At 35.0% G+C, this 24,084-nt stretch overlaps 1 protein-coding gene across 2 annotated transcripts in view; it reads left to right on the top strand.

The window, feature by feature from the left end:
- Nucleotides 1-4,762, top strand: part of Ddc (aromatic-L-amino-acid decarboxylase) — a 75,334-nt gene extending 70,572 nt beyond the window's left edge. For both annotated transcript variants that reach the window (XM_069835630.1, XM_069835631.1), the window contains exon 11: nt 214-4,762. In XM_069835630.1, the coding sequence (XP_069691731.1) occupies nt 214-420 (207 nt within the window). In that variant the 3' untranslated portion in view covers nt 421-4,762. The remainder of the gene's footprint in view (nt 1-213) is intronic.
- Nucleotides 4,763-24,084: the final 19,322 nt, after the last annotated feature.

Here is a 24,084-nt window from a genome sequence, read left to right as displayed (position 1 = left end):
TACGCCAGAGAACTAGGAATGCCCGGAGAAATCGGACTCCAATATCGCATTTATGTAACAAAATCCAGTTGCACTGTCTAGGAATTGAATCCTGCTTTCCAGAGTACAGGACTGTTTATTTAATGTGTCTGTATACTTTCGGGACTTTATAATAAGTTTGTCCAACAATAATAAAGGTTTATTTTAACCGAAACTGTTTACATCATGTTACAGGGCTCCAACGAACGAAATGAGACTCTTCTGAAACGCATAAACGGCCATGGAGTGATTCATCTTGTACCCTCAAAGATCGGCGAAACCTACTTCTTGCGTTTCGCTATCTGTTCACGATTCACCGAGTCACGGGATATTCAGCTCTCGTGGGGCGAGATCCGGAGCCTTGCCGATGATGTCCTGGCTGAGGACCAGCCGGGCAAGTGATTGCGGGCCGCCTTTCAAAGGAAATGCCACGCTCTCGGTTGCTCCCAGTCATGAACACCCCGCATCATTTCTTCACCAAAATCTCGCTATGAATTTCTTTGTATAAGGGAACGAAAAAAAAAATTGCATATAAAAAGAAAAATTGCAGCTAAAAACTAATAGATCTACATAACATTTGTCAATTTTGTATTGAGATTTTAACATCACGATTCTTATATTTAAAACTCGTTTGTCAGCCTTGGTTATAGTACTCCCTGTCTCATAAAAAAATCTCTCGATAACCTAATAATTGAATGCAATAGCGTCTATATTCAATTATTATCGAAGAACTCTAATACAAATCAAGGTCCGTCGATAAGTCGAACTCATCGAGTTAACTAACAGCTGTTCGTCAGAGACATCTATCGACCTTGTTACAAATTAGTCTTCAAGGACATCTGTTAGCCAAGCAAGAAACTTCGTGAGCGAGAAACGTTTAATAAACGTCGGTGTGGTTACCGTTCTTGCACTGAATCTTAGATTTTCAGATTCATATATGAACGAGGACAGCGCAGGATGGGTATCCTTAATCCTCAGATTGGAAATTTCATCAGGGATGTCAAGTCACATATTTATGACGCATAAAATAAAACTGTTACACTAAATTACAGACAATTACTTGTCCATAACCAATTTAGAGGTTGATACCTAGCTAGCCACAACTGACTCAGTGACTCAAGACAAGGTTGAAGATGTTTCAAGCAAATGATGATAATAAATACTGTCGTTACATAGAAATGGCAAATTAAATAAAAAATGACTTTAAATATTCTTACTAATGAAGAGTCACTCTTATCGTAAGTAAAGCTCTCTTTATTAGATCGTGGGGTGTGAAAATACGTACGAGTAATTTCATAGGTACACATTAAATTAGATTTACGTTTAATGTTGAGAGAATGGCATTCATTTATTCATACAACGAACTTAAGTTACTTCCGTGTAACTATTAAAAGGTACCAAGAGACTTTCTAAATGTGTAGTTTCCTTTTCTATGAACGAAATTTTACATTTACGAGGTCTTTTGTCAGATATACTAACAATAGGAAGTTAACGCGTGATTTTGGTGATTATGACTTGAAGATTCCATTCACCTCTTTATATTTGTATTTAATGTGCAATACTTGGCAAATTCTCTACCCAATTTGACTGTTAACTTGGCAGAAAACGTAATTAAAAGTTTCTTATTTTTATAAAATACTGTTGAGTTACCTTCAATACAGTTTTAAGATAAAATTTTATTGTTCAGCCTATATTAACTTTAAGCATACTGCAAAAATCTTTGGCCAATAACAAAGTCATAAGCATAAAACTTACTTTTATAACTGATATTCAATGTAATTTGCACACAATCTCACAAAACTAGACATTCTATATGGCTTTTACTTTGCATTATGAAACATTTAATAGAATTCAATTTTCCTATAGAACAGAAATTAAAAAAAAAAGTAAGTGATAAATGAAAAATTAGTTAAGCTATTACGTCTTTTTTCATATTATAAAAGCAGACATGATTTGTAAAATATAATATTCAACTTTCCTGAGTGCAGCACCATTATCGCTCTAATAATGGAGATGGCCGTCTAGGAGTGTAATTATTTATTAAGAATTGGTCAACTTGGGGTGAGACTAGTCACAGCCTGTGCTTCTTGGTGTAAATACGTATAATTCTATGTTAATATGATATAGTGTCACGTTCGTTAATTTTATTCGTTCATTGTTTAGTAATTTAATGTAGCTATGTATATTTCGTAATGGATTATATCGAAACGGCTTACGTAGTGCAATAATAGACCTAAACAATTACATGTATTATATCTGGTTATAACATCGATTAATAATGTTTTGTGTTTGTGTTGTATAAGTTCGTACATAGATGCTCATGTATGAAATACATTAGAAATAGTTTTATTAGATTATTTGACAATCACACAAAAGTTAATGTAATAACATAAAATATGCGCATTTCCATAGAATAGTGTGGCGGTTAACATATGAAGGGTACAAGGGAAAAATCAATCTAAATTAAAAATATGTGTTTGGTTTCATGTTACAAAAAAGTCAGACCAATATGTGTAGCTAGTGTATTTTGTTTCAAAAATATTTATTTTGTAATTAATTTAAAATTCGCAATGAAATTTGTCACCCTTTGAAAGAACATGCGATGTTTGTGTTTCAGAGGAATATTAGTCATAGTCAAATAAATTGAACGTTAGGTTTAACCTACTTACTTCTAAGAACATTTTTGTATTTTTGTTACGAGATGTTAATGCTAGATTCGGGTAATGTCTATTGCTGCGGTGTTTTATTTGAAAGTAATAATAAAATATCTATTTAAAGTTATCTTTCATCAAAGAGCACATTTTTATATTGAATGCAACAAAACTTGGGTGTCATAAAATATTCACGTCTAATTATTTTCCTCTATTTGGAATAACATGTTAGATTATCATTAGTTAAGACCTCGCCCCATCACAGTAATAGAGACTGAACAAGAAATGTTTTCAAAATGTACTGTAAGAACAAAATCCATTTTGACACATCCGGTAAGTCAATTTTTTATAGATTATTTCGTTTATATGACGTCATTCCATTTTCAACCAATGAAGTGTAATGAAATTTTGAATTCCAACCAATCACAGTCATACATCCCGATAATTTTTGCAAACCGATTTATCACAATCAATTTATCGCATGGTCGTTCTTTTGTTTAATCAGTGTCGCCAATTGTTTCCCCCTAAATCGATGAGAATGAATTCATTAATGTAACGATGAAGTACTAAATAAAATGCGAAATCCTACTTCCAAACCTACACCTACATCTTCATCTTCTAATTCCATGTCCATTGTATCTAAAGAAAATGGCAGCCCTTCTTGATAACTGCGTTTTCAACAATTATTTAATTAATGTATTAATCAGGTAATTTATAATTATAGTATAACATGTTTAAATTAAATTATGATTTCAGCAGATAATGAAAATGTATTTCTGTTATAATAACAAGAGAAAAGCGCAGTACATGTAATTACCATTGTTAAACCTATATTTCGCTTTTCTCAATTGGCATTACTGAATAACATTCAATTTCTTTATTGCAGTAATCGCTATTCATATAATATTTCAACTTCACAATGTCTGGATAGGTTAAGTAATCATAAATATGCAATTATTAACTTTTTGTGAGCGAATTTTAGGGATATATTATTTAAATTTTTATTTTATTCACGAAATAGTCCTGGTAAAGTCACTCGCGGTCTTGTGACATTACTATAGATAAATAAAATTCCAAGCTACAAATATTAGACGATCTTCCCACCCTTCTGTTGCAGAAAAAATCCTAGAAATGAACTACCGTACACCATTAGCAATAATCCAGACTAAATTCAATGAACTCCGGGCCTTGAACGAATTCTGTAATAATCTGGCCGAGGAGTTCTATTAAGACTGAATCCAATATCGAACATATTGATTAACAGTTGGCAACCATGAAGATGAATAATTTGAATTATAGTTCTCTGTTTTCATTCGCTTCGGTTTTTCCTTGTTTCGTGGAATTTAAGTATAGTATATCACTTAGATTTAATTCTTGTGTAAAATATATAAGTACTAATATGCATATAATGTTAAAAATGTTTTATCGTTTGAACAAAAAGTTACGTTTAATATTTTTTCATAAAAAAACTAGACTTCTGTGATGTAAATAATAATGTTTCAAATATAAAACCGTAAATTACACGAAACTTTAAATGTGGAACCGATTGTTTTTCATTTTTACCCTTCATATGATTCCAGTATCGTCAGTGTGGAGGAAAGATAAAATTTGAGTATAAAATGATACTCCTCCTCCTAATTTTAGGGACCATACTTTGGCATTTATCCTGGGGCCAGAATCAATGTGATTAATATGTAATATTTGTATTTAGAAATGCTGTAGATAATATTCTAATGTGTGAAATTGAATTGAAAATGTGTAAAATAAACTGTCATTGTAAAAAATGTTCCTGAAACGGGTAAATGTTTATCAGAAAATATGAAAAATTAAGTTACGTTCCATTGGCCTATGATTTATGTACAGAAGGCCCTAGCTACATTATTAATTTTTTGTACATCCACTAGTAGACAAGAGAGTATGATCAGATTGCGCACGTAGGACCGCCACTCTAGAATTGTATTTAATTTTACTGTGTGTTGTACAAATATGATTTGTGCATTTATTATCATGTATTATTTTGATATGTCCATAGTATTTATATTTGTATTTACTCCTGAACTTTTCAAGAAGAAATATTAAGTTCTACGTCAAAATTCTTGTTCTTATTTCTACACCTTATACTGTAATAATTATTGAAACGTGCATTTGAGAAAGGAACTAAGACTCAAATTGTTACTATTCAAACGGATATGAATGAAGAACATCTGAAAACCTGCAGCACAATGTCTAGAGAGAAATACCTAATTCAAAAGTATTGGAGAGCAAGAACGCTAATGGCTTCATTGACAGATGCCAACTTTTCAGGAGAGCATAAAAGCTTCTTTACTCTTACTTGTTTCAATGAATAATTTTCAGCTTTTTATATTATATTCTGGTCGGTGAATAAAATGTAAGAGAGACATGCTTCGGACTAATTAACTAATTTTTTAACCTTTTAAACTTTTTAGACTTAGTTCCTTTCTTCATTACAGACATAAACATTTGAGAGATAACAGGAAATATCATTCATATCAAATGACGCTATTTATTGTGCATAATTATGTCGTGTGGCATTTGAAGCATTTCTATGCCTAATCATTGTTTACAGCTTGTACAAATGACCAAATGGACCTACTAAAATACAAAATTACATTAAAACACTAACTACAGTAAAAGTTTAAGTTAAAGATATTAAACTAATATTAAGGATTTAAAACAAATAAGTATTCAGTTACCTACGTAAACTGTATACAAGTATCATTGCATCACTGTTCATTTCACAGTCCTGTTTTTATTCACGATCATTAGTCAAAAAGAATGTGTGTCAGTAAAAAATGTTGAAGCATCTTCATTCACAATACACATACTTAATAGCTTCTTTATGTCATCGATCTTCTTGAAACGTATAGGAACTCTACCATTGGTTCCATGGAGAACTTGAGGAAATTACCTTCGCCGAAGATATATGTTTCAGAATACTATCAATAAAGGGACGAAATTCAACAACACCAGTTTTATCTGCACCGTATTTGAATTTCTTCAATGAAGAAGCAGCAAATTTAATCTCTCCAACACGATGAGTACTCTTTGTTGATGTTTCATCTGATACTTGTTAAAAAATGTAAGCCACCACTTGTCAAAATTTAGTATCACAGTAGAGTCCATTAGCTCTCATGTAACACCTACTTTGCTATTTACAATTATCACCATGTACTCTTCAATGGGGTAAACTCGAACTATCTTCTTAAGATGCTTCTTAACCCTTAAATTCGCAAAGTATCCTATAGGATACAACAGGTTAATAGGCTATATGCTATAATTTTAATAGAATAATAGAAAAAAATTGGTAGGAAAATTAAAATGTCAAAATACTATAATATTGTACGACATATAAAATACGGACATTGCGATAGTTGTTTTCTTTACAGTCCGACGCTGTTTAATAAACTAGTGTGAGAAATGAAGTTTTTCCAATTTAAGGGCTAAATACCTCTAAGCTCCTTTCGCAGGATAGAAAAGAATGACTCCTCCCAGGAAAGTATTGTCTAATGTCTTTAAATTGTTTTGATGCTGCCAGACCTAGACACGCTCTGATCATAGCATGGTGCGGTAACTGTCATTGCGCAATATAGTCCGTATCAGCTTACTTAATGCCCTAAGAGAGAAACCTAACTATTTATCCCCCATTACTACATATGCTAGTGGATTATAGTGATTTTCTAGCTTGTAGATTGAATTTTGTTTTGCCAACTTAGTTTCGAATTTCGGTACTGAGAAATACTACAACTGGTAATGATTTTATAACTGTTATGTTAGCAACAGTGACACAAGTTGTCGGTAGTTTAAATTCTAAAAATTCAAATTGTTCTAGATTTCTGGGTCGATTATTGGAAGCTAGTGAAATTTGAACATACTAGTAATTAATTAATATCAGGCCAATATCAGTATTAACATTAATACATAATAGTTATTGCGTGTGTTGCTTTGTGTTGTGGTTACAATTCAAGATTATAGTCAGGTAGGCTAAGTGTAAATAAATATATTTCGTGTGGTACAGGCCTTGGGTAATCGACAGAAATGCCATTTCATATTTTAATTAATTTCTTTCGTGTTTAGACTTTTATTACAATAATGGAGTAAATTTTCTTAAGTAGGCCTATACATTTCAACGTGGCATTCGTTTTCGGAATTCGTACTAATCATTTCACGTGATCAAACAAAATACATTTTTAGGTTAGGTCTCGTGAATCGTAAACTGTTTAATCAAAGCAATGAATTTCATGTTATAACATAAAATACATTTTAATATTAGATCATACAGTAATCATACAGAGGTGCAGAAGTAAAATATAGCTACTCTTTCACAAATTATTGAACGATTTAAAAAACACCCCCCCAACATAAAGATGAAATATGTGGTAAATAAGCAAGTCAACGTTATTGTTAATACTATATTATTATTATTATTATTATTATTATTATTATTATTATTATTATTATTATTGTATATGGCATTGTGATTTTACCATCTTTTGGTGATATCTAATATCAGTTAACAACACAGAAGACACGGCCAAATTAGTCTTTTAGGAACTGCTTTCACGTGATCCTCGCTATACATTAGAATTTTTCTCCTCTAATATTAATTGTTACCATAACAGATGTATTCTGTAGGACCAAAATAATAATAATCTTTACGTAGATTCTTCGAGCAACAGGGCAAATAACTGTACAGATTACTGTGCATAGTACTGTGGAATCCCGGCCACCAAGTCACTCAACTGAGTGCGCTCCTTGTATAATGACAGTTGACTTAATATAAAATGTCAACATACATGCCCAACTTGGAGTCAGGCAACAAAGGGAAAAAACACTGGAGGAGAGGGTTCGATCCGGTGCTGTGGATTGAATTTCGGCGTAGCTCAATGATGAGAGCGCTTGGTACGTAGAACCAAGGACCCGGGTTCGATTCCTGCGCCGGAGCGAAATTTTCTCGTCTAATATTAATTGTTAGATTTAACTACTACTACTTACTTACTGGCTTTTAAGGAAGCCGGAGGTTCATTGCTGCCCTCACATAAGCCCGCCATTGATCCCTATCCTGAGCCAGATTAATCCAGTCTCTACCATCATATCCCACCTCCCTCAAATCCATTTTAATATTATCTTCCCACCTACGTCTCGGCATCCCCAAAGGTCTTTTTCCCTCCGGCCTCCCAACTAACACTCTATATGCAGTTCTGGATTCGCCCATACGTGCTACATGTCCTGCCCATCTCAAACGTCTGGATTTTATGTTCCTAATTATGTCAGGTGAAGAATACAATGCGTGCAGCTCTGCATTGTGTAACTTTCTCCATTCTCCTGTAACTTCATCCCTCTTAGCCCCAAATATTTTCCTAAGAACCTTATTCTCAAACACCCTTAATCTCTGTTCCTCTCTCAATGTGAGAGTCCAAGTTTCACAACCATACAGAACAACCGGTAATATAACTGTTTTATAAATTCTAACTTTCTTCCATGTACCAAATCTTATAACCTTTTTTCTTTGCTGTGGTCGTGCCGGAGAATCAGTCCCATTCCGAGGCTTACTGTTAGGCTTCGTAACAAGCTGTTTTTTACGGTGATGGGTTGTTAGCCCTTCGCCCAGCCCCCAAGCTGGATGATCACCCCTTATCGGCTGTCCACGACTGCTTATTCAATATATTCGCAGCTACCCTCCATAACCGGAGGCCGTCTCCTCTATCCGCAACCTGAGGACGCGCCATGCCGTGGTGATAGGGACCCACAATAAATGGGTTAGATTTAACATCTAACAAAAATGTTTTTTGTGGTTTATGGAAAATAATAGAAACTTGATAAGAGCGATTTTGAAACCTGACGCCTCAAGAGTGAATAGTTGTAATACCATTTGTAGCTGGTGAGTGATTGTGTATTTGTGTAGGTAGGTCTACCAATAGATGCGTAGGAAGAAATTTGAGCGTAATGCGTAGGCTATATTCGTATTAGGAGCTTAAAGTACTAGGCGTTGGATTTATAGTTTGCGGGTTCAAGTAAATACGACTACATCGACACATGGAATTCTGCAACGACGCTTTCAACTATATCCACAGTTCAATTTAAACGTGAGCTAGAAATAGCCTACAAGTTTTGCTTGGAGCTCTTTGTCAAGAACATAGGAAAATAATAATGTTTGTTCTTATCTTGATATTTTCACGTGTAGATATAGCATGTTTTCAATATTAGTGCAATTGCGCGGTGTGTGGTATGAGTTCCTTCGTTCATTCTAAGCGCATTTGTCTTGTTCTGTTCGGGTAGTTGATGGAGCTGCAAAATTCATATGCCACATGGATGGGAGTCGAATGTGGAAATTATAAGCGGGGTAGATTATAGTTTTATATTTTACTACAACTGCTTGCTTTATGTGTGGAATTTAAAAAACAGACATACAGATAATTGAATACATTTTTTGAATATTAAATACAACTAAAGAAGGCGTACACATTTTTTTTCTGTAAATTGCTTTATGCTAACTATAACACTGTTATATTTATTACTGGCTTAAGAAACTGGTCTGTAGAATTTACCAATAACTAACATATTTTGATGTCCGCCTTCCCAAGCTGTCGGAAGTGATCTAGGCATATATATTAGTGCGTATGAAAATAGGCTACAGAAACAAACACGAGCTTTCGGATCAGCAGTCGCATTCTGTGTGATTGAATGGTGTTCGAGTTACAGTAAATAACTTACTAATAATGTGTTTTATGTCACTATGTTAAAATGTCTGACAAAAATAATGCACAGACAAAGCGGAAGTGAATGTATAAAACGCAAAAGACAAAAGTTGGATGCGACAGACGTAATTTCAAATGTTCCTAAAAAAAAGGTTGCATAACAATGTCTTAATTTTAAACTTACAGACGATATATTTAAGGAAAGAATTCTTGGAGCTCTTTTTCCATTCTTTTATTTGTTTCTAATCACTTTTTTGCACTAATTTATTTTTTCTATTTAATCTACACATTATTTGACAAGCAGTATTGAAATATTAAAGGCAATGTTGAAATTGTGTTAAAATATGAGAATAGAATGCATTAAACAAAACTGAACATATTAAATATTAAAACAGAAAATTAAGTTAAAGAATTCACCCCTATACGAATAACGCACGTGCTTGGGGGGTTCAATATTGTTTCATAGATCTGCAGAAAGAAGAAGAAGTCCACACCTGTGGAGTAACGGTTAGCGCGTCTAGCCGTGAAACCAGGTGGCCCGGGTTCGACTCCAGGTTGGGGCAAGTTACCTGGTTGAGGTTTTTCTGGGATTTTCCCTCAACCCAATATGAGCAAATGCTGGGTAACTTTCGGTGCTGGACTCCGGACTCATTTCACCGGTATTATCATCTTCATCTCATTCAGACGCTAAATAACCTAAGATGTTGATAAAACGTAAAATAACCTGCTAAAATAAAAAAGAAGAAAAATAATCATATTTAAGTAGGCCTAATAGAAAAAATTGAATGAAACACATTTCTTATTCTGTATTATATGAAAAATATGTTAATTTTTGTCTAATATTGTATTTCGCACAATTTTTAAAAATAATAATAATGTTATTGCCAGAAACAATGAAATTGTGAATATACAAAATTCTAGCACTTCTCTGAATTGAAGTGATTTCGCGCTAGGGGAGGATTCGATACATAATAAATTACAAGTGTAAATTACAACAAAATAACATCTAAAAATTAATATTTACTCATGACAAATTGCTTACATGTATTTTTAAATATGAAACTGCTGGAGTTAAATAGATGAGGTATTCCTTTATTAATTTGTTATAAATTCTGGGCCCGATATTACTACTAATAAAAGCAGTTCTCGTTAAACACCTTACTGTAGGTTCAAACAAACGTATTGTATCCATGCCTATGGTTTTGTGTTTGTGAGTATACGATCTGAAATATGTGTGTTTTTATGTATAAAATTTAATAATACATTGATATAAATGCCATGTATTTTCAAGACTTCAAATTCTAAAAACAATTTTTCGGTAGGATAATTAGGTCTAATAGGTTTTGAGACATATTTTAATTATTCTTCTCTGTAATAAATGTAGTGGCTTAAGGTTAGTTTTATAAGCACTACCCCATCCTAGTATTCCATACTGGGTTATACACTGAATTAAGGCAAGGTAAACTGTACGTAGTAGGCCTACATCTACTGGTAAGTAATTTCGTAATTGAACAAAATAATATATAATTCTATGTAATTTACAATAGTAATATACGTTACAAGAGCGGTATGTTGACGTTTTCATGTTCGAGGAAAAGATTGAAAAAGCGAAATGTAGTTGAGCTTTTTTAATTTCCGAGAACATGAAAACAAACATACCGCTCGTGTATCGTACATTATTTTGTGCGAAGATCGTTTATTACATAGCTGAAAGACGAATTTCTAATTAGTTGCAATGCAATCTCCATGTTGGTTTCTGTTTAATGACGGCAACTTCGGAAAACCAAAATATCTTTCTTCAACATTGTTGCTATAAAATGTTTTCTGTGTTTACTATACTCCAGCAGGCCTTGATATACGCCTGTCTTTTTTTCCCCCCAGTCTATAAATGCGAACTTAAAACAAACGGTAAGGTTATGTAATGATTTATTTTTCATTTTAATATTTTAACAATATTATTTATATAACATATTGCAGTAATAAGATCGGCATCTGGAATCTTGTTGATTTTTTCACGGCTTCCTTAATGTTACTTGTGTCAGGAATGCAATAAGTTTCGTGGAGTAGTAGACTTTACTTAATTTTTGCAAATATTTAAAAACAATAATTAACATTGCAATTTAGGTGAAATTGCAGTGGTAAGTTTCCAATTTATAATTATTACTATGTTAAACGTCTCTAAAAATAATATGTTAAAAGCCTAAAGCAGTAAAATGAATGTCGCGCTTAAGCGGTAAGAAGAGGGAAATTGTTATTTGTGTTAATTTGGGAATACTGAATGTGGTATTTCACACTTGCCGCATATTGGTTCTGTGCGGAAAACAAGCAAATACGTACGATCTCGCACAAAAATAGTTAATATGTTTATCCCACATCATTAATGATTCCTAAATATTTAACCTCTGAAGATTAATTTATAATTGGACAATTACAGCTACTTGCGGAACAACTCGAAACACGTTCTGGAAAAATGTTCATATATTATTACCACAGTCTAGTATATACAGTCACGAAGCTTGAGTTTTGGGGGTGCTAGGAACAATAGACTGGTCGGTATTATTTCGCATTGTCTGTAATGAGACGATATTAGCGATCCTAATGGTTAGCAACTATCTATGGATGCATATTTACTACGTATTGAGGTTCGTGACTGTATATACTAGACCTACTAGACTGTGTTATTACCTTCTGCATTCTCAATGGCTGAACTACGCTCAACACACAACTGCCCTCTGTGTATGGTGATGGTGATTGGGAAGTGAGCTCGTCTCGGTTTAGTCGGACGACGATTCCGTACGAGTGCATTTTGTTGTACATTTCAAGCGGTAAGTCGCGATATGAGATTTCCTACCCTTGGAACCATATATTTTGAAATTGTTTTCAAACCTTTTGGGGATAAGAAATTGAGTAAAAACAAGAGATATAATTCGCATTTGAGACTTAAGATTAAATTACAATGTGATTATTACAACTTCACTTTCCATGTGGTTTAATAGATTACTGAAAATATATATTAACAAGTATTTAAGAATATTTGAAAAGTAAAATGTAACACATTTTTACAATTTAAGGATATTCTAAAAGTAAAATGTAATACATTTTTTAAAAATTCAATACACATAATGTTTAATTCTTACGGAATCTTTTTAATAACGGATGTATAGAGTCTTTACAATCGGAAGTGTCATTTAACTGGTAAAAGTTTCCGAACTATGTTGAGTCGCTTTTTAAATTAACCTACAAATTTCGAGTTCTTTTGCTGGACACTAGAACCTGCTACTTATCCAGGATCAGAGTTACGTTGTGAAAAGGAAACGATAGCCATTTCATTCGTCAATTATAATTTACGAAATATGGAACGTGGCTTTAAGAATTTGTGTTCATAGTTCACTTACACAGATGTAAACTTAGGATTTTGGCTTTAAGCTCTAAATAGAATAATTCTTATGAAACTTTGTTAAAAAATGTTTGACGATTGAGTGCCATTTATGAATAGGCCTATTATATACAACTTGTTTAGTATGATCAATACAATTTAACAATATGGAAATTCTGCTAAGGGGGATTCAATTAAAAGGATTTAAAATGTTATTAACATTTCATAGGTAACTTAAAAGTGTAAAAACTTTTTTTGATTTGACTAGTACAGTAGAGCATCGATTATCCGAATACCGATCAACCGAAACATCGGTTAACCGAAGTCGTTCCAGTGGGCAAATTAAAATTTGCGCGCTCGCCATGTAGAAGTTTTGCTAGCGCTATTTGCGAGATTTAGCAGCAAAAAAAGAGTCTCAGCTCTGAAGCAAAAAAAAAAAAAAAAAAAAGGACTTCTTTTTACTGAACTGGAGACTACTTAATGACCATTTTGAACTTGTCAAATTAGGCTAGTCAGTTCTCTGTCTTTCTTGTAAGACGTGTGATACAAAAAAATACTGTAGCCTACGTACAGTTTTGTGTTTAAGATCAGTGTTTATATGACACCGGTACAATTTGTTTTCGTAAATGATCGGTTATCCGAAAAATCAGTTATCCGAACACCACCGTCTCCAATATCGGATAATCGATGCTCTAGACTACTGTATTTTCCCTAGACCAAAAATCATACTATAAATGTAAACAGATAAAAGACGAGCATTTTCCTAAAAGCTAGTACTTCCAAAATACAATAAAATTGGAAAAAAATAATTATTGATTTACTGTGCATCAAAATAGTAAAAATAAACAATAAAAATGAAGTTTTTTCCGGGATATAATTAGAGCTATGTAGGCCTAACATCCGAAAGCTATGTTGCTGGTTATTTAACCCTTTAGGCTAAATTAGCGCTGTAGTAGTTCCCTTAGTAGGCTACTTTGCTTACCTATAAGAACTTACACCTTTGGATCTCCATTGCACTCATAATGAATTATGGAGAATTGTTGGGATGCCAAAGGGGAACCGGAGTACCCGGAGAAAATCCGTGTTGCCTTAATGTCTTGACTGGACCACGGGCTTGCACAACACACGTTATTAATAATTCAGGATAAAGTGGGATTTGAACCCGGGCTCCTTAGATTTATAAGTCCAGAAGCTCTCTAGCCGTGTCCCATGGTGACGGTTATGTAGGGACATCATTTTATTTTTACTTCAATTTTTATTATACCTGAGTTTTTTAATGTACTTCACTCCCACCCCCCTCTATTAGTAAACTTTCCAACCATCCTCCACACAGAATCAAGGCCGCGTATGCAGTCAGAGTCGCCTTACGGCAACCGTGGCGAAAATTTGACTCGCGAGTACATTGTGGCTCGCAATGATAGTAGCTATGCATTTCTCTTGCTTCCTACCTCCTCCAACACCCACCCTCTCACTCATTGGAGTCAAACTCCGTTTCATTTATGTTTGTCTCTGACCTGCGAGTTGGCGTATCGTCGAAATGTCTCTCTCGAAACCGTGTACCTCTACAAAAACGAAAGTTTCAAGTAGGATGGGAGGACGCATTTTTTTTTTTTTTTGCTGCCAATATGATGAGAATATTAAATGTATGATTTATTCACAAGTATTACGAGGATACGGTTGTATAACATAAAACGGCATTATACTACATGCCACTCATGAAACATTAAAAGGTTAAAGTGTTGTTATTATTATTATTATTATTATTATTATTATTATTATTATCATCATCATCATCATCATCATCATCATCTCCTCTGTACGTCGATCATTTTTCAGCAGATGTACGAGGTTAGATCTTCAATTTAATTCACAGATTTACAATGCGATGTTCAATGAAAGCTAGATGTAAGGACTTGACAAATATTGAACTTTTCAAATCTTTGCCAAAAAATAAATAGACCTATCCGAAGCTTCGTTCTTTCGCTTGCTCTGTTGAAGCCATGTTCGCTACAACTTACGTTTGTGAAAAATTATTTTCAACAATAAAAATAGTAAAAACCAAATTTAGATTACGACTAACAGACAAATACCTTCGTGATCAACTACGACTGGCAGTGACATAATTCCTGATTTTGAAACTCTGTCGCAGAGACATTCTAAGGACAGTTAATTTTAGGTTGTGATAATGTGTCCTATGTTGTCTTATTCATTTCTTTCTATGTTACACGTACTAAACATTAGTTTGTAACCTTATACCCGTGATGTCAAAGCAAGCGCATTTTTCTGACCTTGACGTCGTGCGCTGGCATTAAGCGCTAGGTATAGGAGGAATAAGCAGCCTGTTGGATTAAGAAAACAGTGGTGCACAAACTTCAAACGGAACGTGAAATTTTATGTCGTTATTTTTATATGGCTTCTTTCTGTAAAACAAAAGTACTAACACCTATTTCTTAGCCTAATATTGCAGTTGTGTTTTAATTTTAATAACATAATAAAGAGTAAAGAAGGAATATTCATACAAATTCCATAATAACTACAACTATACTGTACTAATTGAATTAAACACATCATTCATAAAGAAAGTGTTATCCCAAAGAAAGAGACTGAATATGACATGATAAGTTGAAATTGATATTGATGGTATATTTAGCCTTATAAAAGTAATCAAAACAATATTATAGTACAAAGCAAAGTTGTCTAGGTATATGTTTTAACTGTAACTAATATTACATAATAAAACTCTTATCGCATTATGCTTTTAGGTGATATTGGTGCGCAACTTTCTGTTGTCAGAATATTAAATTATCTCGAAATCTGCTGAAGCTATAGAGCTGACGTTTTACCAACACATAGGCACATATCTTTTGTTTGTGATGTAACAGTATTTGCTTTGTTAATTCATTTCCTTACAAACATTTTCCATGCGAATATTTTCAAACATTTTAATACACTGTCTTCAGTAATACGTATTTACGATATATTAGATTTACGAAAACATTGTTTTAGTACCTGTAAGGCTACTAAATGAACATATCTGAAAATTTCACTTTTCTGTAAAAAAAAGTTGAGAAAATATTCCTTTTGAATAAAAAAGCAAACTTGTGAAAAATGAATATTAAAATTAAAACTTACATTCTTATAATGCACTTAGACAAATCTAAAAATTAACATGTATACAGTTTTAATAAGTTCTCTTTCCTTTATCCATTGAATCAGTGCTGGCCATCCCTGTATATAGTTCGACCAAACGGCATATACTACCTCTTTCGTCTGTCTCTTTCCTTTCCGCTGTGAAGCGCTCAGGCTCTCCTGGGCTTTAAAACGCGCGCTTGCTCCTATGGGCATCAGTTGACATCACTGCCTTATACTGTATAAAATTATACTTAAGTGCTTGACGTAAGGAAAATGAAAATCCGTTAATAAGTGAGACAATTGCTTCACTTCCCCTTCGGATGTCCGCCTCCCTCCATAGGTGCTATGCACGTTGCAGGTTACACAGTGGCTCGGCGCACGATCACATTTTCGCCACGGCTGCCTTACGGTCATAGTAAACTAGTGAATTAGTGAGTATAGTACGTTCCAGAAATATGTTCGCGTTTCAGTGACGAAAGAACTTCCAATATTAAATCATATTTTCGCACAGATACTGTCGTCCGTTTGTCTACGTCGCATCCCGGTTTCCACCACCCGCTTCTGCTCACCCTTCTGTAAAGGCTAGTGGCTGGGCTGTCTTAGCTCTTTTCTGAAAACATTAATTTCTGTTAGGAATTAGACGTCTACGTAATGTTATATAACTGTTCAAAATAACTTAATTAAAAGAGCCCAGTTAAGTAATTAACTGTCACGTGATTTCCCCCATTTCTACGACCCAGCGACAAAACCACTTGGACGGACATTAGATAGCATGTCTGAGTAATTTTATCTTTTCGGAGCGGGCAGAAGTGAAGCTTGAATTTACAATACGCAAGATACGTACTCTTTTATAGAGTAGGTACAGAATAATTATTTCAACATGAGTTACTAGTATGAAGGACGAAACTGCTAACTGGAATTGGGTACAGTAGTCTATAGTGCGATAATATGAACAAAAGAATTGAAGCCACCATTTTCAAAAATGTGTTTAAATATCCATATTATGATTATTTTTCAATTTAACTTCATTCTCCATATTGTACGCTAATGTGCTGTAGACAGTATAATAGACACTGCATAATGAATACGTCCGAATGAATAGCTCAGTTCTTCAGTAAAAACACTTATTGTTAATACAGTACTGTATTTTGATTAAAGAAAAACCTAATGAAAATTATCAAACTCAAAATCGCGATATTTCCTAGTTTACGTAAATGGATGAACTACTTTTCTTCCCTCCTATACCTAGTAAAGTGATTTATTTGTATTTTACGCCAGTATCATCGAACTCCAGTCGTGGAAGGGGGTAGCAAACGATGTTTCCGGTTCTCAACCGTTAATCGAAAGATATAGCCAAGTTAATATTAGAAATGTTAGTAAAAATAAAATGATGTGCCTGTATTTTATGTACAAATTTATGAAATACTCTTTGACTTCTATAGCTATGCAAAATGATCACAATTATGAAGTCGTTTGAAACTGTTACACTTTCGTAAACTCTTAACAGCAGTTAAATATTTATTGCCCTTGTAATATTACAACGTGCAAAATAATTGCATGTTGACTCGCGTTTAAATGAGTCATTAAATAAATATTACATATTGATCTGGAGATGCAGTTTACAAAATACTTGAGAAGCATGGCATTTTCAAATACGTAATTAGATTCTAGGTTGGGCCAATAGTTCGGAAATTATAGTCGCGACGCTGTTATTCCCGGCGTGAAGTGAAGGCTCTATAAATTCTAGGTAGGTAGTATCGTTCGCCATTTTTGTTCTTTCGTTGCCGAGCTACCATACGAGGAATCCATTTGCCACACCGTTAAACATTATCATGTCGTAGCTTCTATGATAATAAATCAAACGCACTGTAATTCAACAAATAATTAAACGGCAAATAACGTCTTCGTGTGTTTTCTGCGAACGCCAACGAAAAAGCCAAAATGGCAGGCGATTATATTAAGTATTTATCGGGCCTTAAGAAATGAATAACGCCCTCAACAGCGAATCACAAGACGCACACGTTTAAATGTAGCCGACCTACAACGCGATTGGCTGCCGGAAATTAGAGCGACGGGACTATACTTACTTATGGCTTTTAAGCAACTCCGAGGTTCATTGTCGTCCTCACCTAAGCCCGCCATTGGTCCCTATGAGCAAAATTAATCCAGTCTCTGCAATCATATCCCACCTCCCTCAAATCAATTTTAACATTATCCTCCCATCTACGTCTAGGCCTTCCCAAAGGTATTTTTCCCTCCAGGCTCCCAACTAACACTCTATATGCCTTTCTGGATTCGCTCACATGTGCTACATGCCCTGCCCATCTCAAACGTCTGCATTTTATGTTCCTAATTACGTCAGGTGAAGAATACAGAGCCACCGGCGTGGCTCAGTCGGTTAAGGCGCTTGCCTGCCGGTCTGAAGTTTCGTTCGGGCGCGGGTTCGATCCCCGCTTGGGCCGATTACCTGGTTGGGTTTTTTCCGAGATTTTCCCCAATCATAGTGTGAATGCAAGGTAATTTATGGCGAATCCTCGGCCTCATCTCGCCAAATATCATCTCGCTATCACCAATCTCATCGACGCTAAATAATCTAGTAGTTGATATAGCGTCGTTAAATAACCAACTAAAAAAAGAAAGAATACAAAGCGTGTAGTTCTGCGTTCTGTAACTTTTTCCCATTCTCCTGTAACTTCATCCCTCTTAGCTCCAAATATTTTTCTGAGCACCTTATTCTCAAATACTCTTAACCTCTGTTCCTCTTTCAAAGTAAGAGTCCAAGTTTTACAACCATATTGAACAACCGGTAATATAACTGTTTTATAAATTCTAACTTTAAGTTTTTTTGAAAGCAGACTAGATGACTAAAGCTTCTCAGCCAAATAATAACAGGCATTTCCCGTATTTATTCTGAGTTTAATTTCCTCTTGAGTGTCATTTATATTTGTTATTGTTACTTCAAGAGATTTGAATTTTTCCATCTCTTCAAAGGATAAATTTCTGATTTTTGTATTTCCATTTCGTACAATATTCTGGTCACGAAACATACTCATATACATTGTCTTTTCGGGAATTACTTCCAAATCTATCTCTACTGTTTTTTGTAACAAGATGGCTCCTAGTACTGTCTCTATCACTAGAATGGAAGGTCACTTGAAATCAAGGTATTACTCGACCGAGGCCAGCGGAGTCCTGCAGCCCGGAGCAGTGGTGTTACTCCTCCTGCATTCGTAATACCGCATAGTGATAGTTCACATTACGCCCGCCTCAGTCGAGTAATACTTTGGAACAGGTTCGTTACAGGCTTGTTAGTGCCTCAAATATAGTTTTCTAGGATTCAGCCCAACCAAATGGGTCATCTTTCTTCGTAAGTTGAAGGTGTAAGGTAACAAAGTGAGCAGCATATCAATGATAGTACCTGAATAAACCAAGAAAGAGTTGGACCTGCTGGGGGTCTCGTACCACTTGTACCCTATATCTATGGTGCGTGTAAGAATCTTGTGAGTGAATGAGTGGTCTCCAATATTTCTGGGACATTTCTCATATCTAAATTTGAAGGTAGCACAATGGCCCCATCCATATCAGTGGCATAAGTGCATGTGATCTTGTCCCATATTCCACATTCAGACCATATATCTCTTGTATTTTCTCAGCCTCTCCTAGTTCTCTTCTAACATGTCTATGAATTTTTAGTGTTGAGTGTGGTGCTGTAATAGTACGAGGCGCATCTAGAAAGTAAGTTTCCCTATTTAAAAAAAAAGAACACACACTTTTAGGAAAACATTTATTGGCAACAGGTACAGCAATGTTTCAGCTATTTTTCAACATAGCCACCATCAGAATTGAGAGACTTGTCGTATCATAGGATCAACTTTTGTATCCCTCTGTCGTAGAACTCTGCCGCCTGTGAATGAAACCAGTGTGTGACAGACGTCTTCAGCTCTTCGTTGTTGCCAAAATGCTCACTGGAGGACAGGAATTTCTTGAGGTGCAAGAAAACGTGAAAATCGCTGGGAGCAAGATCAAGACTGTAGGGTGGATAATCAAACAACTCCCAGCCAAATTCCGTCAAAACAGCTGCTGTGCGCCGAGCCGTATGTGGACGAGCATTGTCATGGAGGAGCACAACACCTGCAGTAAGCATTCCACGCCTCTTGTTTTGAATGGCACGTCGCAATTTTCGCAGTGTTTCACAGTAACTGTCAGCGTTCACTGTTTCACCTCTTGGAAGGAAGTCAATGAGCAGAATGCCCTTCCTGTCCCAGAACACCGTGCACATCAATTTCCGTACCGACAGTGTCTGTTTCAATTTCGCCGGAGCTCCACTATGCCACCAATGCATTGACTGCTGCTTGGTTTCCGGGGTGAAGTGCGAAATCCAAGTCTCATCGCCCGTGACGATCCTGTCGAGGAACTCATCGCCGTCATCATGATACCGTTACAGAAATGTCAGTGCTGCTCCTAAATGTTGCATTTTGTTTTCGGGTGTCAGGTTTTTCGGCATCCACCTGGCACACACTTTTTTGAACAGCAGGTGCTTAGTAACAATCTCATGCAACAAGGATCGTGATATCTGCGGAAAATGGCTGCTCAGCTCCGTAATCATGAAGCGACAGTTCTCCATGATGCACTGCCGCACCAGCTCAACACGATCATTATTGATGAGAGACGGTCGCCCACTGCGCTCTTCATCATGAACACTTTGACGACCTTCGGAAAACTGCCTACACCAACGACGCACCATCTGCTTACTCATGATGTTCGGCCCATAGACCTGAGAGAGCTGCCGATGAATTTCAATTGGCGCAATGCTTTGTGCATTAAAGAACTTTATCACCGACCGAACCTCGCAGGCGGCGGGAGAAGGAATAAGAGCTTCCATTTCGGACCACTGCTGCCACGCTACTGGCACCAGGCGGGACCTGTCCAGCTGGCATATGATTGATACGTCATAGATCTGTTACGCATGCGCAATTGACACGGCTAATTACGTTTACTTTCAAGGGGAAAAAATCGGGAAACTTATTTTCTGGATGCGCCTCGTACATTGTTCTGATTCTGGTGTAATGGAAAAATGTTAATTTTTGCAGCCAGAAGATGAAGCGATCACGGATCGTGCCTTGGAGAAAAGGGATGTGAAGCTGGTGTCAACTGGACTAGATGTCTTCACAAATTACAGCAACACAGGCAAGTATTTTTTGTTTTAAATATTAAGATCACGTGATATTCATGATGAATAATTGAAAATAAACTACTTTTATTTTTTAACTAGCCGTACCCATGCGCTCCACTGCACCTGTTAGAAATAAATATAAAGTAATTACATAATTAAAATTGGACGTTTGATCCAGGGAACATTCGTGTTTGATAGAAGGATAAATCGTTTAATATGTTACTTAATTTAAATTCTATTTAAATAATTAAAATGCGATCATTTTGGTCCAGAGAGCACTCATTTGGTGCAATGACAATTCCTTTAACATGTTTCTTATTTATTATTACATGCAACCATAGTTTAATGAAGATTGACATATCATTTAGAATGTGTAAACTTTATATTACTTGCTATATGTTTCCATTGAATTATGGTAATAACTTAATTTTAACCATTGTTTTCTACGTCTCAGCAAATGGCTGTTGGCCCACTATGGTTCTGAACCCTTCAAATAACTTAAGTAGTGATACAGCATATATAGTGATATATAATTATATTTCTTTCTTTCGAAATTTAAGAATTCACGATCTCTTATGTACCATTGCAATGGAATGAATAAATATGTTTTTATTTCCTACTCAAAAATTTTATATTTTGCACGTAGGAGTTACTGTAGGAACAACAACGCTGTAATCTGAGATGGCGATGAAAATGTATTGTATTGTTATTTTAAATGTCTTGTATATCCTTAAATATCAGCCCTATCAAAATGTTGCATAGAATAAAACTTATCGGAAATCATTTTTAAAGAAACTTTTGTTATGTAAAAATTTTCACAAAAAGCAATAATAAGCGAGATATTTTGATTTATTTAATTCAGGCCCCTTTAAATAAAGTATTTTGAATGCCATATAGCCTAAAATCTAAGTTACAACGAACTTAATTTATATTTCAATTTTCATGGAAATCCATTCAGCCATTATCGCGTGAAAAGGTAACAAACATCTAGACAGATAGAAGACAGACAGATAGACAGACAGACAAAAATTTCAAAAAAGCGATTTTCGGTTTCAGGATGGTTAATTATACATGTTAACACCAATTAGTTTTGGAAAATCGAAAATTACCAGAAAAATGTTGACTACAAATTTATTATTAGTATAGATTATACAAAGAATAGAGGAAATGCTGTGATTCAGCAAAATGCCTATTTCGAGAGTTTCACAGAAACACACTTTTAAGCACCTTTGATGCTGCCTGCCTGAGCGCAGCAGTTTCTCCTAACGATTTACTCGAATTTTGATCATAATTAAGTATCTACAAGTCAATTTATCTGGGAATGATGAGTATAAGAAATAATAGTAAAGTGTTAAAAAGTTTGTATTTGAAATTAAAGCAGATAATGGCAATTGCTTGCAAGAAGCATCATATGATTTTCTTTGAGATGTCTTAAATTACATAGAATAGTCACAAAATGAAAGTAGCCTACACTTCATATGAAGCATAATGATTAGCTAATAGAAATTATTTGTACTTCCAGCAATTATAGTACAAGATTTTACTCTCTGTGGGAAGAGACATATTAGAGGAAAATAGTTTGCCATGAGGTTTGATACATAAAGTGAATCTTAATTCAACCACAAACTTCTAGGAACATTTTTGGAGAGTGTAGTTAGTTGAAGAAAGAAATTCGTGGACTTAGTTTTGCATCGGACGAAGACGTGTGTCATTGGTAAAGAACTGGTTTGGTAGACAGCTCACAAGCTTTTTCAAGAATGGGATTGATAGTGAGATAAATATATAAACAGTGTTTTCATTTAACTGCCCCTCATAATTGAAGCTGATTTGCAAATTATTGTTCAATATTGAAATGTGTCCTGATATTTCATTGGAGTTAAAGATTTCGCCCCCCCCCCCTCCTCATAATACTCACCTTTGAAGGAACTACTGTATATATCCAAGAACACTTTGGTTGGAACTGTTACGGTTTCTGAGAAAGTATCTGGAGTGTTCCAGACAAGATGGTTGGATGGTATGTTATACAGTACTACAATTTCCTTGAGGAACAGTCCGTCAGAAAATCCTACTGTTATTTTGGAACAGTATGTTCCGACCTACTGTTCTTTTCTAGGAACTATTCCGAAAGTATTGTTATTTTTCCCCATCTCTATCGTAGAACCATCCACTGTGGATGTACTGTGGGGAGCTCACGAGATCAGCCCTGGTAGGAATGTGGCGTAATGTAAATTTTACACCGAGGCAACAGTCAGCGTAACGCCAGTTTTGCTCTCAGAAAATGACATAATGACACAACTTTTTCAATGTGCTGAATAGCAGCAAGACACAAACTTTCTGACAGAGGCCAAACATACGAAAACTTTCACTATTCCATAAATGTTTTTGCGAAGATTGTTGCTTACACACTTCATGTTCAAAATTTTTTATTGTTGAGATGCCATCTTTACTCCACTCAGATTCACCTCCAAACATAACACAAACAAAACAATATAATTTATTTCTATTTGTGCTACAGGTCAACTGCTTGTACTTTGAATACCATTGTGTTTTGAATTTCCTGTTAACATTACCATCCTCATGAATTATATTTAAATTGGGAGTAGGTTTTCGATTTTTCATGTCGCACTTTTGTTCACAAGATAAGGACAAGAAACCTGTATTTAATAAAATGTCAATTGAATCAGAATTCCTTTGATCACATATTTTATAAAAATAATTGATAACTAATAATCCACTATAACATTAATGCTTGGTGCGCTAAATATTAAGCTTTCATTGCTACACTTTTGCCTGCCAGCCACGCTAGACGCGAGAGATCTGAGACAATATTGGGAATGTCTCACAGCGTTCACAAGAGGTTTGATAGTGAACTGTGCTATGCATGCGCATGTTACTCGGTCCACACGCCCAAAACCAGTCGAATGGCAGACTCGAAGAGACAGTGTTAAGTCATGTTTCCTTGCAACTCACTTTAACATAGCGGTGCGCCACCAGCAAGCAAGCAAGCTGTCTTACAAT

Source organism: Periplaneta americana, chromosome 9 (assembly GCF_040183065.1).
Source record: "Periplaneta americana isolate PAMFEO1 chromosome 9, P.americana_PAMFEO1_priV1, whole genome shotgun sequence".
NCBI classification, from domain to species: Eukaryota; Metazoa; Arthropoda; class Insecta; order Blattodea; family Blattidae; genus Periplaneta; species Periplaneta americana.
The sequence above is the reverse complement of the archived record's forward strand: the minus strand, read 5'-3'. Positions and strand labels throughout refer to the sequence as shown.